Here is a 15,834-nt window from a genome sequence, read left to right as displayed (position 1 = left end):
TAATGGAGTCTTACTTGTGTGTTTGGTGCAAAATGAGAAAGGTTTACCCCCACTGCTCCTCCTGCTCCTGATGGATGGCAAGGAAAGACAACCCCGAAACCAGGGACAAGTCAGTGGTGATGATCTGCTGTGGGCTGTCCTGCAGCCCCACTCTGTACACCGTGCTCTGTCATCTTCCCAGTCATGCAAGAGGTCTGCTCTGCGCAGCTTTTTTCTCTGCAATGTCTAACGTCACCCTATGAGATAATGGGGATCATATATGTAGGATAGGCAGGCGTTTGTGGAAAACAGCAGCACTGGAACATACTGTGAAATCCTAGATGTCAAAGGGATTTCTTACACTCCGTGTATCCAAACCAGCCTTCCTGCCTTCCTACAGCAAGAGACACTTCCAATTTATAAGTGAAAACACATCAATTAAATACCAAGAGTTCTTGTTTGCACATGACAACATTAGATACTGCAGTACCTTTACTCAAAATAAATAAAAAAAAAATAAGTGTTTTGTCAATGGCATTGTGGGAATATGTGTGTGTTTGTGATTTTAGATTGTAACTCTAGGGGTAGGTTTTCAGCTGAGTTTTCATCTCCTTGTCCCCAGGATGGCAGGGCCAGGGTTATGTGTGTCAATGGCCATGTGAGGGTAAGCCTGTGGTGGGAGGATTTCTGAGCTGCAGTACAGAAGCCTTGCTCTGTTTCTGTGAGCCTCAGGCTAAGGCAACAGCTCTGTTCCATGCTGCTGTGAACACTTGCAGGTGTCTTTGCCATAGGAGGGACAACATCAGCTGTCTGACTTGTGGGGAAGCTGTTGGGAGATGCATGTCTGAAGGGGAATTTATATATAGAATATATGCATCCCTCCTCAGCTAGTCATTTTTTAGAATTTCAGTTTCTGCTTGATAATGGGAAGGTGACAGTGGAGAGGAAATTTTTTTTTTTCCAGTCTTGGTGGAAAAAGGCTTTGATAAATAATAGCATGAGCAAGACAGGAAGCATAATTTCTGGGCATTACCTTGAGCTCAGAATATATTCTTATATTCTGGGCTCAAGGTAATGATATTTCATAGCCTCATGGTACCCTAAGATTAAATTCTTGATTTTTAAATGTGAAAAGCCTCTTAAATAAAATAACATAACCTGTTGATCTTATTTGCATCCAAAAAATTACTTCTCCACTACTACTTTTAGAGTGGATGTTCAACTGCTTGGATGACAGGGATGAAAAGGAGTGACAAATGTGGTTTAAATACTGTATTAGCTCTTTTATTTATTTTATTTATTTATTATCACTGTATTACAAATACAGGATGGACCAACACAGGCTGGACCAATTTCTAGTTGTGGCTAAAAAACTATTGCTGGTGCATAGCTCCCGAATGTACCCAAAACAGACTTTTCTTGGCTAAAATCTCTCCTTACCTTCACATGATAGCATCTCACCTATGTCTTATTGCTGATGGAGGCATTGCAAGGTAAGAGAAAAGAAGTAGCAATAAAAGTGTAACTACAGGGAGATGTGATCATTCGAGAATTTCTTGGATGCACTGATGTCTTAGAAGCTTAGGTACCATGGAGATAGTTGCCTTAGCGATGTTTTAGCCACATAGGCATTCACAATCATGCTTGCTCTTGTGGCAAAATGATGATGTGTTACTTTTTTTTTTTTTTTTTTTTGCAAAGCTTCTGTGAATGTACAATAAAGCAGTTTATAGGTTTTTAACTAGATACCAGATTTTCTCTCAAGCTTCTCGTCCTTGACATTCTTTTATTTTTTCATTAACATTAATTCTGAAAATAAATGTCTTTCAAGCTAGGGCTTTGTACATACAAGAGCTTGTCTGATTTGGTCCCTGTTCATGTCATGATAAAAAAATCCCATTTAGAGGGTCAGAAGGGGTCAATTTCAGAGGTTGTGTTCAGATTTTTGTCTTTTAAAAACTAGTACAACCTGAGTTGCTGCAGGTTTAGCATTTCCACAGCATGACATAATTTCAAAATCTGTGTATTTTCACAGTAGGAACTGAGACAAACCAAATGTTATGAAAAATGGAATAAATACGCAGATATCTCTATTATGATTTGCAGAGTATCTTCATAAAACCAGTATATAAATATCTAAAGTGAGCTTGAAGACAAAAGGTATAGAGGACAATTCCTCTTGTTGGAATTGTAAGTATTTGCATTTCGAAGTTATTTTTTGGAAGGAAGACAGTTTGGAATTTTAGGACAGGCAAACCTGCTGCCTGGTAGGGCAGCAGGCTGCCAGAGGTGACAATAAAGTGTTGGTGGGGCAGTGGTGGCCTCTCTGTGATGTGTGTTTGCCCTCCCAACACATCCCAGCTTTAGATTCCATGCAGGAGTGGCAAACCTGGCTTTCCAGGACTTTCACTCAGGATTTTGTCTTTGATCACAAAAGCTCTGTGATTTTCAAGCCGTGGAGAAGCCCTGGACCACTGACAGTGTGTTTGGTTTTACTTCACCCAGGTTTATGCTCCTTGTACCAGGCATCCCTTCATGGAAATATCTAGAGGAGAGGTATAATCCATTGAAAATTTAAATGTCTTTGGTGTTTTCTGGTGTATGCTAGCCATGTCTAAATATGGGAGCCCTGTGAAAGCAGTAGATGCTACCTCCTTTCTTTCAGTTGTTTACCACGCTCTCCCTACCTTCCCTTTCATTTTTCTCCCTTCCAAGAAAACCAATATAGCACAATAAAGAAAAGGCTTATTTATGTTGATCTTTTTTAGGCTGTTAACTATAGACTCATAGAGCAACTCATGCTGGAAGGGACCTCAAAAGACCATCTGGTCCAAGCTTTTGTGGGAGCCTCAATGAGATCATCTAGCATGTTTAGTGTGCCTTCAAAATCTGCAGTGATGAGACCTCTACCCCTGGGGATGTTGCTGCTGTTATTCTTACTGCAAAAAATTTCTTTCTTGCTATTGAGATTAAACCCATCCTCATGTGACTCCTATCCACTGCCTCTTTTCTTCTTTGTGTGGCTGCTTGTGAAGAGGGAGCCTGTCTTCTTTGTATTCACCTTTTAACTACTGAAACTGCAATGAGGTCCCCCTTGAGCATTCTCTTCCTGAGGGAGGAAAATACTTAAATCCTATAGTCTTTTCTCTCAGGGCAGATTCTCTAGCTCTTTGATCATCTTTGTGGCTCTTCTGTGGACTTGTCTAGTCTGTGCATTGTTTTTGAATTGTGGGGACCAGGACTGGATGTGGTACTCCAGCTACTGTGCAATGATGGGAAGAGTCAAGTTTGTCAATCTGTTATAAGGATAGGTGAAAAATATTAGGAGATGAGAACTAAGGGCATTGAAAATAGAAAGAGATAGAAACACAGAACTGAGGAAGGTTTTACCACCTAGGGAATTTCTGATTTAGATTTGGTTAGCAAGCCTACCTTTACCTGGAGTCAAGACCTGTGTTTGTGGTGGCTTGTGTGTGCAGTATTTTTTTAGCAGTAACTTCCATTCCCATCTAATCTGTAAGGCCATGAGAGCTCAAGTCTGCACGAAATCATAATTAGGTTTGTCATTTCATTTTCAAGTGATTTCTCCCACTGGGACTGAAGCAGAGCCTATTATTGTACTATTTTTGCTCCACAGCCCTGGAGGAGTACCTAAGTGTCCTGTGCTGAGATCTCTGCAGGGAGGAGCAAGTATGTGCTCTGACAAGGCTGTGTTCCCCCACCTGAAGGATGTTGGAGGCTGACAGGCCCGTTACCTGAGCTCTTGCTGTCCTCTGCAGTGGCTTTGGCACTTTATGCTGAAATATTCCCATGATTAAACTCCACAGCATGTGTTTAAGACAGGCTGATCTTTAATTCAGTCATGTCTGAGTTGTGCACTTTGTGGGATTCTGAAGTGGTTTTTATAACTTTTCAGACTGAATTTTAATGATGAGAACATAAAAGCTTTTCGACTATTATGCACTATTTTTTGTTATAATCACCATTAATAATCATATAATAAAACCTCATTTTCTTTTGATTCACATTTCATAAAAGCCTCTGGCAACTTCTGGAATGGCACACTGTCTTCATAAAACTCACATACCTGCTCTGCGTAATGAGGGTCCATCATCCGTGGTGGATCTGCAGCAGGACAGGGCTTTCTGAGGGAGCACAAGGGCTGGTGGAGAGCGATGGCTTCCATGAGGCTGCTGCCAGCACAGCCGCTGGAGAGGAGCTGTGTGGTGGTGGTGAAACAGTGCTCTCGTGAGCTGGGAAAATGTTGTGTAGCAGTGACTCTTGTGCCACTAATACAGAGATGATTTTGGCTTGTTTTATGGGATAAGTCAGTGCAAGTCACTGGGAGATTTGTGGGAGAAAATAATGGTAGACATGGATGAAGTAGATGACCCATCTGTTTATCTAATTGAGTGCTTATAGTGGCTAATTTTGAAGTTGCAAAGATGTTTAAAACATTGCAATTCTTCCTGGTGTAAATAAATGAACTGGGAAATACCCAAAAATGCACTCAAAGAAGTCTGATTGACATTTTTAACATGCTTGTACTGCAGTAAACATTGAGCCCATGCAATTAAATCCTAGTATATTTGTTTTCACTTTTAGGAGAACACCCCCCAGGGACAAATGTACTTGGATAACAAAGATTACAGTTTCTAGACAGCAAGAGATGGAGCTGAATCAGACATCGTCACATCAAACCATTTTATCTGCAAAGGTGGCAGCCAAACCAGTGACCAGAAGTTGCAATGAGCTGCAGTTATTTAAAGAGTATCATGGCATGGTAGCGAGCCTTGGAGAGTCACAGACCCTGTGTGAAAAATCAGCAATAGGGGAGGATGGCTGCATTGCACTTGAGAAGGATTTCACTCCTGTGCCCATGCAGGGAAGGTAAGAATAAGAAGAAACAGAATGTTTTGTCTCCAAATCAAAATTAATTTTTATTTTCTTGCAGGACAGATACATATGTTCATTAAGTCAATATTTCTCCCACTGACAAAAAGTAAAGCCTTAATGGAACATCAGGGTAATTGTAATTGCCATGGAGGGGTCATGGATCACCATATTTCTAAATTAATCTCTGTGTTAATAGCCACCACGGGCCAATTTTACTGTGTTTCCAAGATCAGACAATTGGCTTTTCTTCTCTACTTGGTGTCAGAAAACACACAGAGATAAAGTAGTTTTCACATCCCACCCTATACCTCTTTCAGAAAAATGCATCATAAATACATAGAGAGAATCACTACAGCTGAGGCTACAAACACTAAAGTGGCACAATATAGCACAACTCTGAGAGCTGACACACCACACATCAAGTGGACAAGGAGTGTGTGCTCCTCATGCATCCTCTCCCCCTCCAGGAAAGGTGCAGGTTGCTGGGCAGGGGTGTTAATCTTTCCTGTTGTGACAGATACAGAATCAGCAATTCTATTTGTAAGCACTTATAAATAATTTATAGACCACAAAATATTTCAGGGGGATTTTGAAATCAGGAGAATCATGTAATGTGGGAGATGCAATCCTGGGGACTCCCCACAGTTCTGGCCGTGCTGGTTTGATGAGCAGGGCTGAGATCTGTCCCATGCCCCTGCATCTCAGTTAGAAGGAAATGTGCATATCTTGGGAAGAAAGGAAGTTTGGGACATTTTGGTAAGCTCCCTGACCTAAGCGACGGACAGCCAGGCTAGCTGGATGAGTTTTGTTGGGCCTCTTACTTACATGCATCAAAAGTATGGCATAGAAATCTACAGTCAGCCTAGTTAATTTTTTAATGTACATCTGAAAGTATTTCTGTCAGAGTGAGAATTGGAAATCATTATAGCTATGCTGTACAAATATTGAAAAAGTAATCAAATTATCAGCTTGACCAAAAAAGTCCTATAAATCCTTTAGAAATTTTTGTTTAATATTTGAGGATTTTTTGTGTTAAGAATTTTTACTGACAGAAACAAATCTTGTAAAAGTTCTTCAGTTCAGTGTGTGAAGGGATGAGTTAATGTGCTACTCTGAAAAAGCATGGTAAGTACAAGATATATGTGAGGATGGGGGGAAGGCAATGCAAGAGAAGGGAAGGACTGATTGCATCTGAAGACAAGGTTTTTCCTTTGTGAATTCACATCTATATCTTGCTACAGCTGTGTCTGCCACTGCTATTTACTCTCCTGTTTACTCTCCTGGCACTTGAACAAAATCCACATTTGTATTCTTATAGACCAGCTTTCACCATCCTGGCTCACCTTCTTCCTGTTATTTTTCAGTGAGTGATATGAATTTGTGTACCAATGATACACAACTTCTGTGAACCTCTGAACCAGTCTGGCAGTCATCTCTGGTCTCAGGTGCCAGAGATGAAAAATACTAGGTCATGGGGAGCTCACCTTCCTGTGAGCACAGGGAGTAACTCCAAGTCTTTTGCTAACACTGTTAGTGTTGAGTAAACTGGAGTCATTGTGTGTGATTTAGGAATAGAGGTACAATTAATACCATACCCATGCTCCCATTCAGACAAATGTATATCTAATCTTCAATAGCACTATATTAGGGTTCAGGAAAGGATCTTCCAAAAGTTTTTTCTTGTTGATCTTTGCCTCTTGCTTTTCCAATATAGATTTTTTTTTTTTTTTTTTTTTTTGGCATGAAGACTAAACTTATCAGTTTCTCCTTAGCATGTATTTTAACCAATATACATCAGGTGCAGTTCAAATACTGATGTGACCTATATTACCACTCTGTATGAGCAAGCATCCTTAAATCATTGGGACTACCCAACAGAACACAGATAAAAACATGATAAACTTTTGCAGAGTCGCAAGTTGTTTGATTAGTTTCATTAGAATGAGAATTAGTTTTCAATGTAAAATGCCTTTTTGCTTGCAAAGAAAGCTACTGATGATTAAAAAAGAGAGGACACCAATTTTTTTTTTTCCCTATAAAGTGGTTCACTAAATTGGCAAGTCTGTATGGTTTGTTTTAATGTGTCTACTTAATTGCTGAATTATCTTTCAAGATAAGATTCCCAGGTTCTCTAAATTTTTCAAATGTATACTGAGACAAGACTTTCCAAAGAATCTATTTAATTGAACAGGGGATTTATCTCACTCTCTAAAATTTCCTTTGTGAAAGTGTTGTTGTGTTACATAGCAGCTTTTAAGGTACCAAAACATGGCAATAAAGTCTGCATTTTGATTTTTCATTTCTCTCAGATTCTTCAGATTTTAAACAATGGCTTGACCAAGATTCTTTTCATTGCAGTTACATGAAAGTGACTTTTACAGTCAATGGACCTTGGTCCAAACCACCTTCGTGAGCTCCTTACCTTGCAGGAAGATTCCACACTGCTTTGTGGCAGCAAAGGTCTTGAGGTCAGCACAGACATTTCCAAAGACACATGCTGCTCCCTTCCATCATGTCTCTGTACATACAGAATGTGTCCCCCAAAAAGGCCCTTTGGTCTCACCACTATCAGTGCTATTTGCATGGGAGGAACTTAACAGCATGGTTTTATAAGAAGCAAATCTGAAATCCTCCTTTGTGATTGACAGGAAGGGGGTGAAGTCAGCTATTTTTGTCTTAGGAGTTCATGAACATTAAAGGTAATCTATAGAAATGAGGTGAATAGTAATTCTTAATTCCATGTAATTAATTACTTTGCATTGCTCCACTGAAGTTATATTTGGATGAATTTGGCCCTGGAGTTTTATGATCATTTAATATGATAGTCCTTAGAAGACTTTATTCTTTGTGAGTCATTAAGAAAATCCATCTATAGAATAACAAAAAACAAAACAAAACAAAACAAAACAAAACAAAAAACAAACAAAAAAAACCCCACCAAAAAGCGCAAAAACCAACAACACCTAAACCTTTTTTTAGTCTGCTTGAAAATGTGTTTCAGCAAGAAAAACTATTTCTTTCGGCATTTCTCCTGTCTCTCAGTTTCACTTATGTAATAAAAAGTAAAAACAATCAACCAAATCTACCTCTTCCTGAATCTCTGGTCCCAGGATCAGTAGGGAGATTGGTTTGCAGTGAGAAGGTCAGTAAGTTAAAACTATTTATGGAATCCTTGCTTTGTAGCAAAACAGCAGGAAGGTTTTAATTTTATTTCCTGTTAGCAGGAGAAACTGGAATGGAAGAAGGTATTGTATAGTAAAAAGTCTATATGAGAGTGAAGTTATGCCTTTAGCCATAAGGAATTCTAAATCTCAATTTTGATTTTTAATTATGTTGATGTATTGCTACTTTTAAAAGACGTTTATAAGATTTAGAATTAGGTGTCAAGAAGACATGCTTGCTGTCTAAATAAGTATAATTTATGTGACAATTTAAAAGCTTGTTTAATTTATGTGACAATTTAAAAGACAGGGGAAAACACGAAGACAATAAAACCACTTGTCTCTTGAAGACAATAAAACCACTTTTTTTTTGTGCATCCTAAGGCTAATTTTGATCTTTGGCCACTAGAACAAAATGGGATCATCTATTTAACAGTCAAAAAGAGAAAGTATCATTTTCACATCATAGTTGCCTGTTTGTGTAGGAACCATTCTGATTTTAGTGTCAATCAGACAAACATTAATGAAGAGTCCAGGACAGATAGATGACTTCATAGCAAACAGCCACCTTCATCATTCTCAAGTGATGGTTATCTTGCTTGCTGTCTGAAAGATGGCACTTCTGGCTATCTTCTCATTTCTTGTCCATAGTAAATGATTCTGTATTTTGATTCCCCATGCGAATCTTTAAATGCTATGACACTGCAGCAAACAAATAATATGGAAGGAGTTGTAAAGTCCGACTTTGCTAATTGATTTAGTTTGGTTCATTTGGTTTTAAATAGACCCTCTCAAACATGTATTGCTTACATGGAGGCATGTGGCTGCAACACAGCTTATCATGAGCAAACTGTGTAGGGGCATGAAACTGCTGAGACTCTCTTAGCTTGGATTAAAGCTTCCTGCTGTTGCCTCTACAATACCATAAAATACCATTCAAAGCCTGAAAAGCTCAAAAGAAGCAATAAGAAGCTCTAGCAAAACTTTAGGTTAAATGGTAGGAAGTAAAACAGAAATACCATATTATGTACAATAGGCAAATAAATAAGTTATTGTGGGGTTCTGCTGCCCTATTCTAATTTTCTGTTCTGCATTTCCTGGGAAAAAGGTACCTTGCCATGGTAACAGAAGCAAGACTGAAACATAGTTGTATGATGTAACTTAAAGAGAGTTTGACTTCATTTGAGCAAAAGGTGTGTTCAGCAGAAGACTGATTTTGACATAGTTTCTGCTGTTAATGAAACCTACAGAAAGAGGTTTCATTCATTATAAGTTTCTCTGTGTTCAAAGTTGTTTAATTTTTCTGTTGCTTTGTACTATTCATCTTCTCAGTGCTAATTGCTTATAATTATTCCCATTATCTTGGATTGGTCATATACTACAATTTCTATTCTACCATTGACAGACTAAAATCACAGTCCTCCTTTGTAGCCACTCAAATGCTTTTTGCTCTAACAGAACGTTTTGTAAACAAGAACCCACCATTATTAATTTTTATTTCTGAATGCTCTGTTGAAAGAATTAGGGGATACTAATTAACTGCTTCACACTTTCCCAGTTGTCATGCTAAACACTGAGCTTAGCACTCAGTGAAGAATTTGCAGTGTACTAACCTCCAAAAACCAAATGTTTTGAGTGTCTGTGACATTCCACAAAGCTGTTGAATTTCGAAAGCAGCTGCCCTTTTCCTAATAGTTAATAATATGGTAATATGGGGTTTGTCTCTGTGAGACCTCTTAGGCCAGTTGTGGAAAGATGCCAGTCATATACAAGATGGGACTGGACAGCACTTCCTTCATGTAAACTTCCCTGTTTAAACAAGGAAAGGCTTTTATTGTCAGATTTTTTTTAATTATTATATTTTTTTTTTTTTATATTGAAGGGTAAAGCCAACAAGTCATTCAAACTTTGAAAGGAAATGTGTTGCGAAGGGCCAGTCACAGTTGAGCAGGAGGGTATGCCTGGGGCTTAAAGAGCTGACATGAGGAGTAGCTGGCCATCTGTGATGAAACAAATAACTCAGACACTCAACATCTCTCCATGAAGCTTTTCATTGAAAAATGGGTCTGTGTGCTTTGCTCCTGGCTGATGTGTGTGTGTGCAGGTGGCAGCTCTGACATACTGAATGATTTACAGAAACCATAACTTCTCATTAGCAGCTGGACAAGTTAAACTAATTAATAAGATTTCAGTTTTGTCCCAGTTTTTTCTGACATGTAGACATGCATAAGTTTTATGTGAGGAACAGCAGCTGAACTCTCATGGACAGTGACTAGGAAGAAGGAAAAGAAAGCATAAGAAATCCATGGTCCTTACATATATTACTGCATCAGGTGGACATGCATATAAGCAGCCACTTTAGCACTGGTTTTGGGTGGTAAATGATCTGCATGATAACATGGCAACTCTTCTGTGGGCCCAGGCTCTGTAGCTGAAGGGTAGAACAAGACCTGAAAGTGAAGCCAAAATAGTTGAGAAAGAGAATAATGGAGAGAAATCTAATGTTTGACAGTAAGTTTGGGCCATTGAAATTTAAGGTGTGGACCTCAATGAGCCTGAGGAGCACCAGAAGCCAATGAACTTTGCAGAGCATAGGACAGGAAAAAAAAGCATCTTGATTTCATGGTTTAATCGAAAAAGGAGTAATGCTAGTGGGAGTTACTTTATGTAGTTGTTTGGTAGGAAATGGATACACAACTTCTGCTTTGCTCTGAGTAGCATTAAACACCCATCTCCCAGTTCTTGGTAAGTGTATGGATCCACATACATCTGCTAGACACAGTCTGCCAAGACCATATTTTCTTTTTTTTTCCTTTCATTGTAACTTTTAAAATATATAATGAAACATTGATTAAAACAGCAACTTTTACTCAGGTATTCTATTTTATAAGAAAATTTATTGATAATCAGCATTGTTTTGCTAATATACTCTTGATTTGTCTTTCCAATTACTATTATTCTGTTGAAAATACAAGGGCCTGAAGGGAGAGGAGAGGAAGGGTTTGCAGTCTTTAGTCTAGTAGCCAGGGTGATGAGGTAAGAGCTTGGTTAGCTTAGCTCCTGCTGAACATTTGGCCAAAAAAATTGTCTCATTCTCTGCCCAGACTGCTGGGGAACTGCTGCCAGAGTTGGAGAGAGGACTTAGAGACAGAAGTGGAAGGAGAAGCATTTATATGGACAGATATCAGTAAAATGCAGAGGCAGTAGAAGTAGTGGAAAAGATGAATGGAAACTCTTCCATGCGGCTACAAAGGGACACTAGGTGAAGGTGAAATACAGCATGAAACACAGAGTGTGAGCAGGGTGTACTGAGCTATGGATTGAATTAGGTAAAAGGAAGTTAATGCTGTGGTTATAAGCCAGACTCTGATGCAATCAGACCCCAGATATGAAAAAAAATCTCAACTTCACCCAAAGCTGCAGATAACAAGAATATGTATGAACTTGTCAGTACCAAACCCTAGAAACCAGACAGCCAAGTTAGCAGCATTCCTTTCTAACCCTGAATGTCTTGCACTCATAATTACTTACAGCTTGGTCTTTCAAACAAAAACAAGACATGGTAACAAGATAAAGACATGGAAGGCTATGATTCCTCATAAAATAAAACAATCTCACCCCACAAGGGAGTAGAGAAAGAAATATTTCCTTCCTTCTTTTTTTCCTTTCATAGCTTGCTGTCAAGAGCAGATGTTTTATGGCACAGTTCTGATGGTGATGGGGATCTTTCAGTCTGCTCCAAATTGTAAATGTCTCCCTCTTTAGAATTAATTAGCAACAGAGTGTTTTGTCCTTTTGCGTTAAAAGCACTGGAAATCATTCCTCAGCTGCAGCAAAAATTTCCCAGATAGCGATGGTCATATAATAAAGAACAGAGGTTCATGTTAAATTGAATGTACTTGATGGAAAAATAGATTAATGTAGATGGGAGAAATTAGCCAGTGAAGTAAAAAAAAAAGGTCACAGTCGGTAGTCTGGCACATCATATGGCTTTTTAAAAAACCTGCTGTACATAAGGAGCTCAAGTGATTTACTATCTGAAATAGAGCAAAAGCTGATAAATGAGTCACCAAAATGCTTACAGACAGTGACAAAGCAAGCAATTCTCTGCTTGATAGGGGCTAATGGGGCTGCAGGGACAACCTGCAATAATTGTGCTAATGGACCAGCAGCAGTCAGAGACCACGCAGAGCTCTGCCCACAGCAGGTCGGAGCTACATCAAGGACAACACTGAGCTGGAGCTTGGGCTGTTAGAACTGGGTAGGTTCAAAAGTAATGCACTTGTGTTTTTTTCTTTTTTTTTTTTTTTTTTTTTTTTTTTTTTTTTTTAAGTTTTAAAGTTTTTATATTATTTTTTTTGGACAGGGTGAAATATAAAAAAGATTGGCAGTTATAGCCACTCAGTTTCAAAAAGTGGAGCAGAAGCTATTGAATCAGTACTGTGTGAATTAGCATAATGCAGAAGCAGCTGTGAAAGGCTGGAGAATTCGCTCACACTCTCAGAGCTACTGTCTTTTCAGTGCTATCAGTAAGGACAGTAAACACAGTCCATCTGCCATTCACTCCCTGGTGTTCTTGAGCAGAATTTCTGTAAGGACTCCCTTGCCTGAAGTGGAGTGCTCTGAAATGAAGTATGAAAACATCTCCCTCAGATGGCCACCCTGGCAGCTACATTGAACTCATATGTCTGGCAGGGCTTTGCACTTGATATTTGAGGAGGAAACACTATGCTTTTGAGGAATTTACTGTAAGAAGTCTAATCCTGAGTATCATAAATATTTTGCAGTGACTTTTCCTCCCACTCTTGTGGTCTTATGCAATTCATTCTCTCTGCTGCCAAGACAATAAAAAAGTAAAAGCAGTTTCAAGCACTCTTTTGTTTCTGATCTTCCTAGATGTGATAGGAGCAATTCTACTTCCTCAACCACGCCAATGACATGTGATCTGCATTCCTCTTTAGGAGTCTATTGACAGCTGCTTCAGCATGTAAACCTCATACAGTGAAAAGGATGAACCTGAATTTAATGAATTGTTCTGCCTAAAGGAAGAATAAACTCAGAATGAGGGTAACAAGGAATACCCTTCTGTTCTCTCTGATGTGTCTTTAGTCATATAAGCTAAAAGAGAAGGGCTATGTTGTAATATTATATAAATACGTGGGGGGTTACTGCATCCACGTCTTCTTTTCCAGTTTGCTCTGTGCTCTTTATGTTGGGCCTCCCAGTGCTTTCTAGTACAGGCCAATGAAAAAAAAAAAAAGCTCTGCAAAGTGGTGCAATGGAATTAATGCATTTTGGACATTATTTTTGAGTCACATCTACTTGGCATACTGTAGTATGTGGCCAAAACTTAGCCAAGTCAGAACTGTAAGAAGTAGTGATGTTTCAGAGTAAAAACTTTGAACATCAGTGTTTGGAAAACTATTGTTTTTAACCTGGAATACAATAACAACAAGCACTCCTTACAAACCTGTTCCTAGTTGAATGGAAGTATTGAAGAGGATTACATAGCCAGAAATATTCCAACTTGCCTATTCTGACAAAAGACAAGGACTGTCCTTGGCAGAAGAGAATGATAGATTGTCATAAGGACTTGTATGTATGGACATGGTATTAATCACAGTTTTGGATCTATTTTTCTGTTGACAAAAGTTGATAGAGCGACACTGTTGTTGTTAGACCTGTCATGCTTTCCTTCAGCTGGAAATCTGATGTTTGTGAGGCAGAACACACAAGAACTCTACATCAAAAGCAGTTAACAAAGGTACCAATCTATTTACAATTTGGATTGGGACTGATCATTTAGTTTTCTTGATATGCCACTCCAAAAATGTTTTAGGCTCAAGTAGATAGGTTGGAGAACAGAGAATTCTGGGTCTTCATACTTCCTAAGCTCTGTATGAACCTGAGAAGATTCAGGTCATGCATGTAATACTTTGAGATCATCTAAATTAAGTATTGACACTGGCTTCCTTATATGTAATGTAATTTATTTACTTGGATGCAAAATTAATCATCTGGATCCCACCTGTGCTGCATCTGTATCTCTTCAGGAATGAGGGTCTTCATTAAAAATAAAGTTACAAGTAGGAAAATACATTCTCCTATTGTGTTTACAGCATTTGATTATTGACCAAAATAAACTAATAGATAAACTGGAATAATACTTCAGAGCTGAGACTGCAGCCACACCTTGTGACAAATAAAAAATGTTGATGGAGTCCATCCTCTCTAAACCATGCCCTTTTAAAAATTTGTCCACGTGCTCTTTTCTTAAGTTTCTCTTAGGTTAAAATCTGTTCTTTTAGCTCTGCCATGTGTCATGTTATTTTTTTTTCTCTTCAGCCCACACTTTTTCCTAATGCTACTGGAGGAAATAATTCCTGTAACTTCAGTTCTTCCACTATTCTAATTAATTTTCATATTCCATAATCTTAAAATAGTACAAAGTGATTTCTTTTCTCTATGACAACCCACTATGGACTCTACTTCTCATAAACATTTTATATTTGTCTGGTTTTAAAACATTTCTTTTCAATTATAACCTCCTTCTAAATGCCAGGACTCAAATGAACCTACATTATTTGCTCTCTAAACTGTTATTTTTTTGTAGAGGAACAACCACACTTCTGTGTTGTTTCTTGAGGTGCAGAAGGCCTACTTCCACATTAACTTTTAATAACAGTGTCTGATTAATTGGCCCTTTAGTGTCTTTTTTTGTTTGTTTTGTTTCTGTTTATTGTTTTGTTTTCTTATTTTATTTTTTGCTCTGCTGCCAAGAGTATCCACTTACTTGGCTCCTTTGCATTTCCATTTTGTCAGAATATCCTTCAATTTTTCTGCTATGTCCCGCTCTGTGGATATTTTCTTTTTGCAAAGTGCCTGTGCAGATGGTATTAAAAAGAGAGTTGTTGATGCAGCAATTGTTGACAACAATTTCTGGAGTTGTTTTATTGAAAAAATATATGCAAGAATAGTGTTTGTCAGCACTTTTTCTTATGTTTCAAGCTTTTCTTATTTGGAAAGAATGGTTGGTTCAAGAAAACGAAACCTGTTTGATCCATTTGAGTTGATAATCAAATAGCTGTGTAACTGTCTGGTTCAACACATGGCAAATGACAAGAAGTGCTTATTTAACATTTAAGTGGTGGTTTCAGTTCATTCTTTTAAGAATGCTAACAAGTGTTTTTGATTGAAAAAGTAATAAATTATTCAGGCACTGTATCTGCTTGAGGAATCAAAACACCTGTAAAATTTCTTCAACTGTCTGTATTAGCTGTGTTCTGCTGCTGGTAGAGAAGCTGCTAACATAGGGCAGCCATGTCAGCATGGGCTTTCTCCTTTTTTGCACATAATCCCTTGATGAAGAATTTTATTTATAAGTCAGGCACACTGACACTTTCCCTTTTTGTATTTTCTTTTTCTTTGGGAGCACAGAATGAAGTTTTATTTATGTAACCTCATTTCTGTGTGGCCAGAGATTTTCAGGTCTATGTGAAGAGTTATTGTTCTATCTGGGGTTTTTTTTCATGATCAGGATTCGGGATTTATTTAGCAATGGTGCTAATTTTTAAAACATACATAACAAATATTATGACATATCTCATGAAGAATATGCTATTTGAGGAACATGGAAGGAAGTCACCTGTGTGAGACTATGGAGTAACCAAAGTTATTCCATTCTGTATAGGGTTGAAGGGAATGTGGTATTTGAGAGGAAAGAGTCTGACATCTCTTTGCCAGGGAGGGAAAAAGTGTATTAGGAAATATGATGTACAGTTAAACTATGTTGCTGGAA

General features: G+C 38.2%; 1 protein-coding gene across 1 annotated transcript in view; it reads left to right on the top strand.

Annotated features, from left to right (window-relative positions):
* The first annotated feature begins 4,590 nt into the window (after positions 1–4,590).
* OCA2 (OCA2 melanosomal transmembrane protein) overlaps positions 4,591–15,834 on the top strand; it is a 159,892-nt gene continuing 148,648 nt past the window's right edge. Inside the window, 2 exon segments of the mRNA XM_041468525.1 lie at positions 4,591–4,625; positions 4,627–4,869. Coding sequence (XP_041324459.1) covers positions 4,606–4,625; positions 4,627–4,869 — 263 coding nt within the window. The 5' untranslated portion in view covers positions 4,591–4,605.

This window comes from Pyrgilauda ruficollis, unplaced genomic scaffold (genome assembly GCF_017590135.1).
Source record: "Pyrgilauda ruficollis isolate IOZ18807 unplaced genomic scaffold, ASM1759013v1 scaffold22, whole genome shotgun sequence".
Lineage (NCBI taxonomy): Eukaryota > Metazoa > Chordata > Aves > Passeriformes > Passeridae > Pyrgilauda > Pyrgilauda ruficollis.
This window is presented reverse-complemented; position numbering and strand designations above follow the sequence as displayed.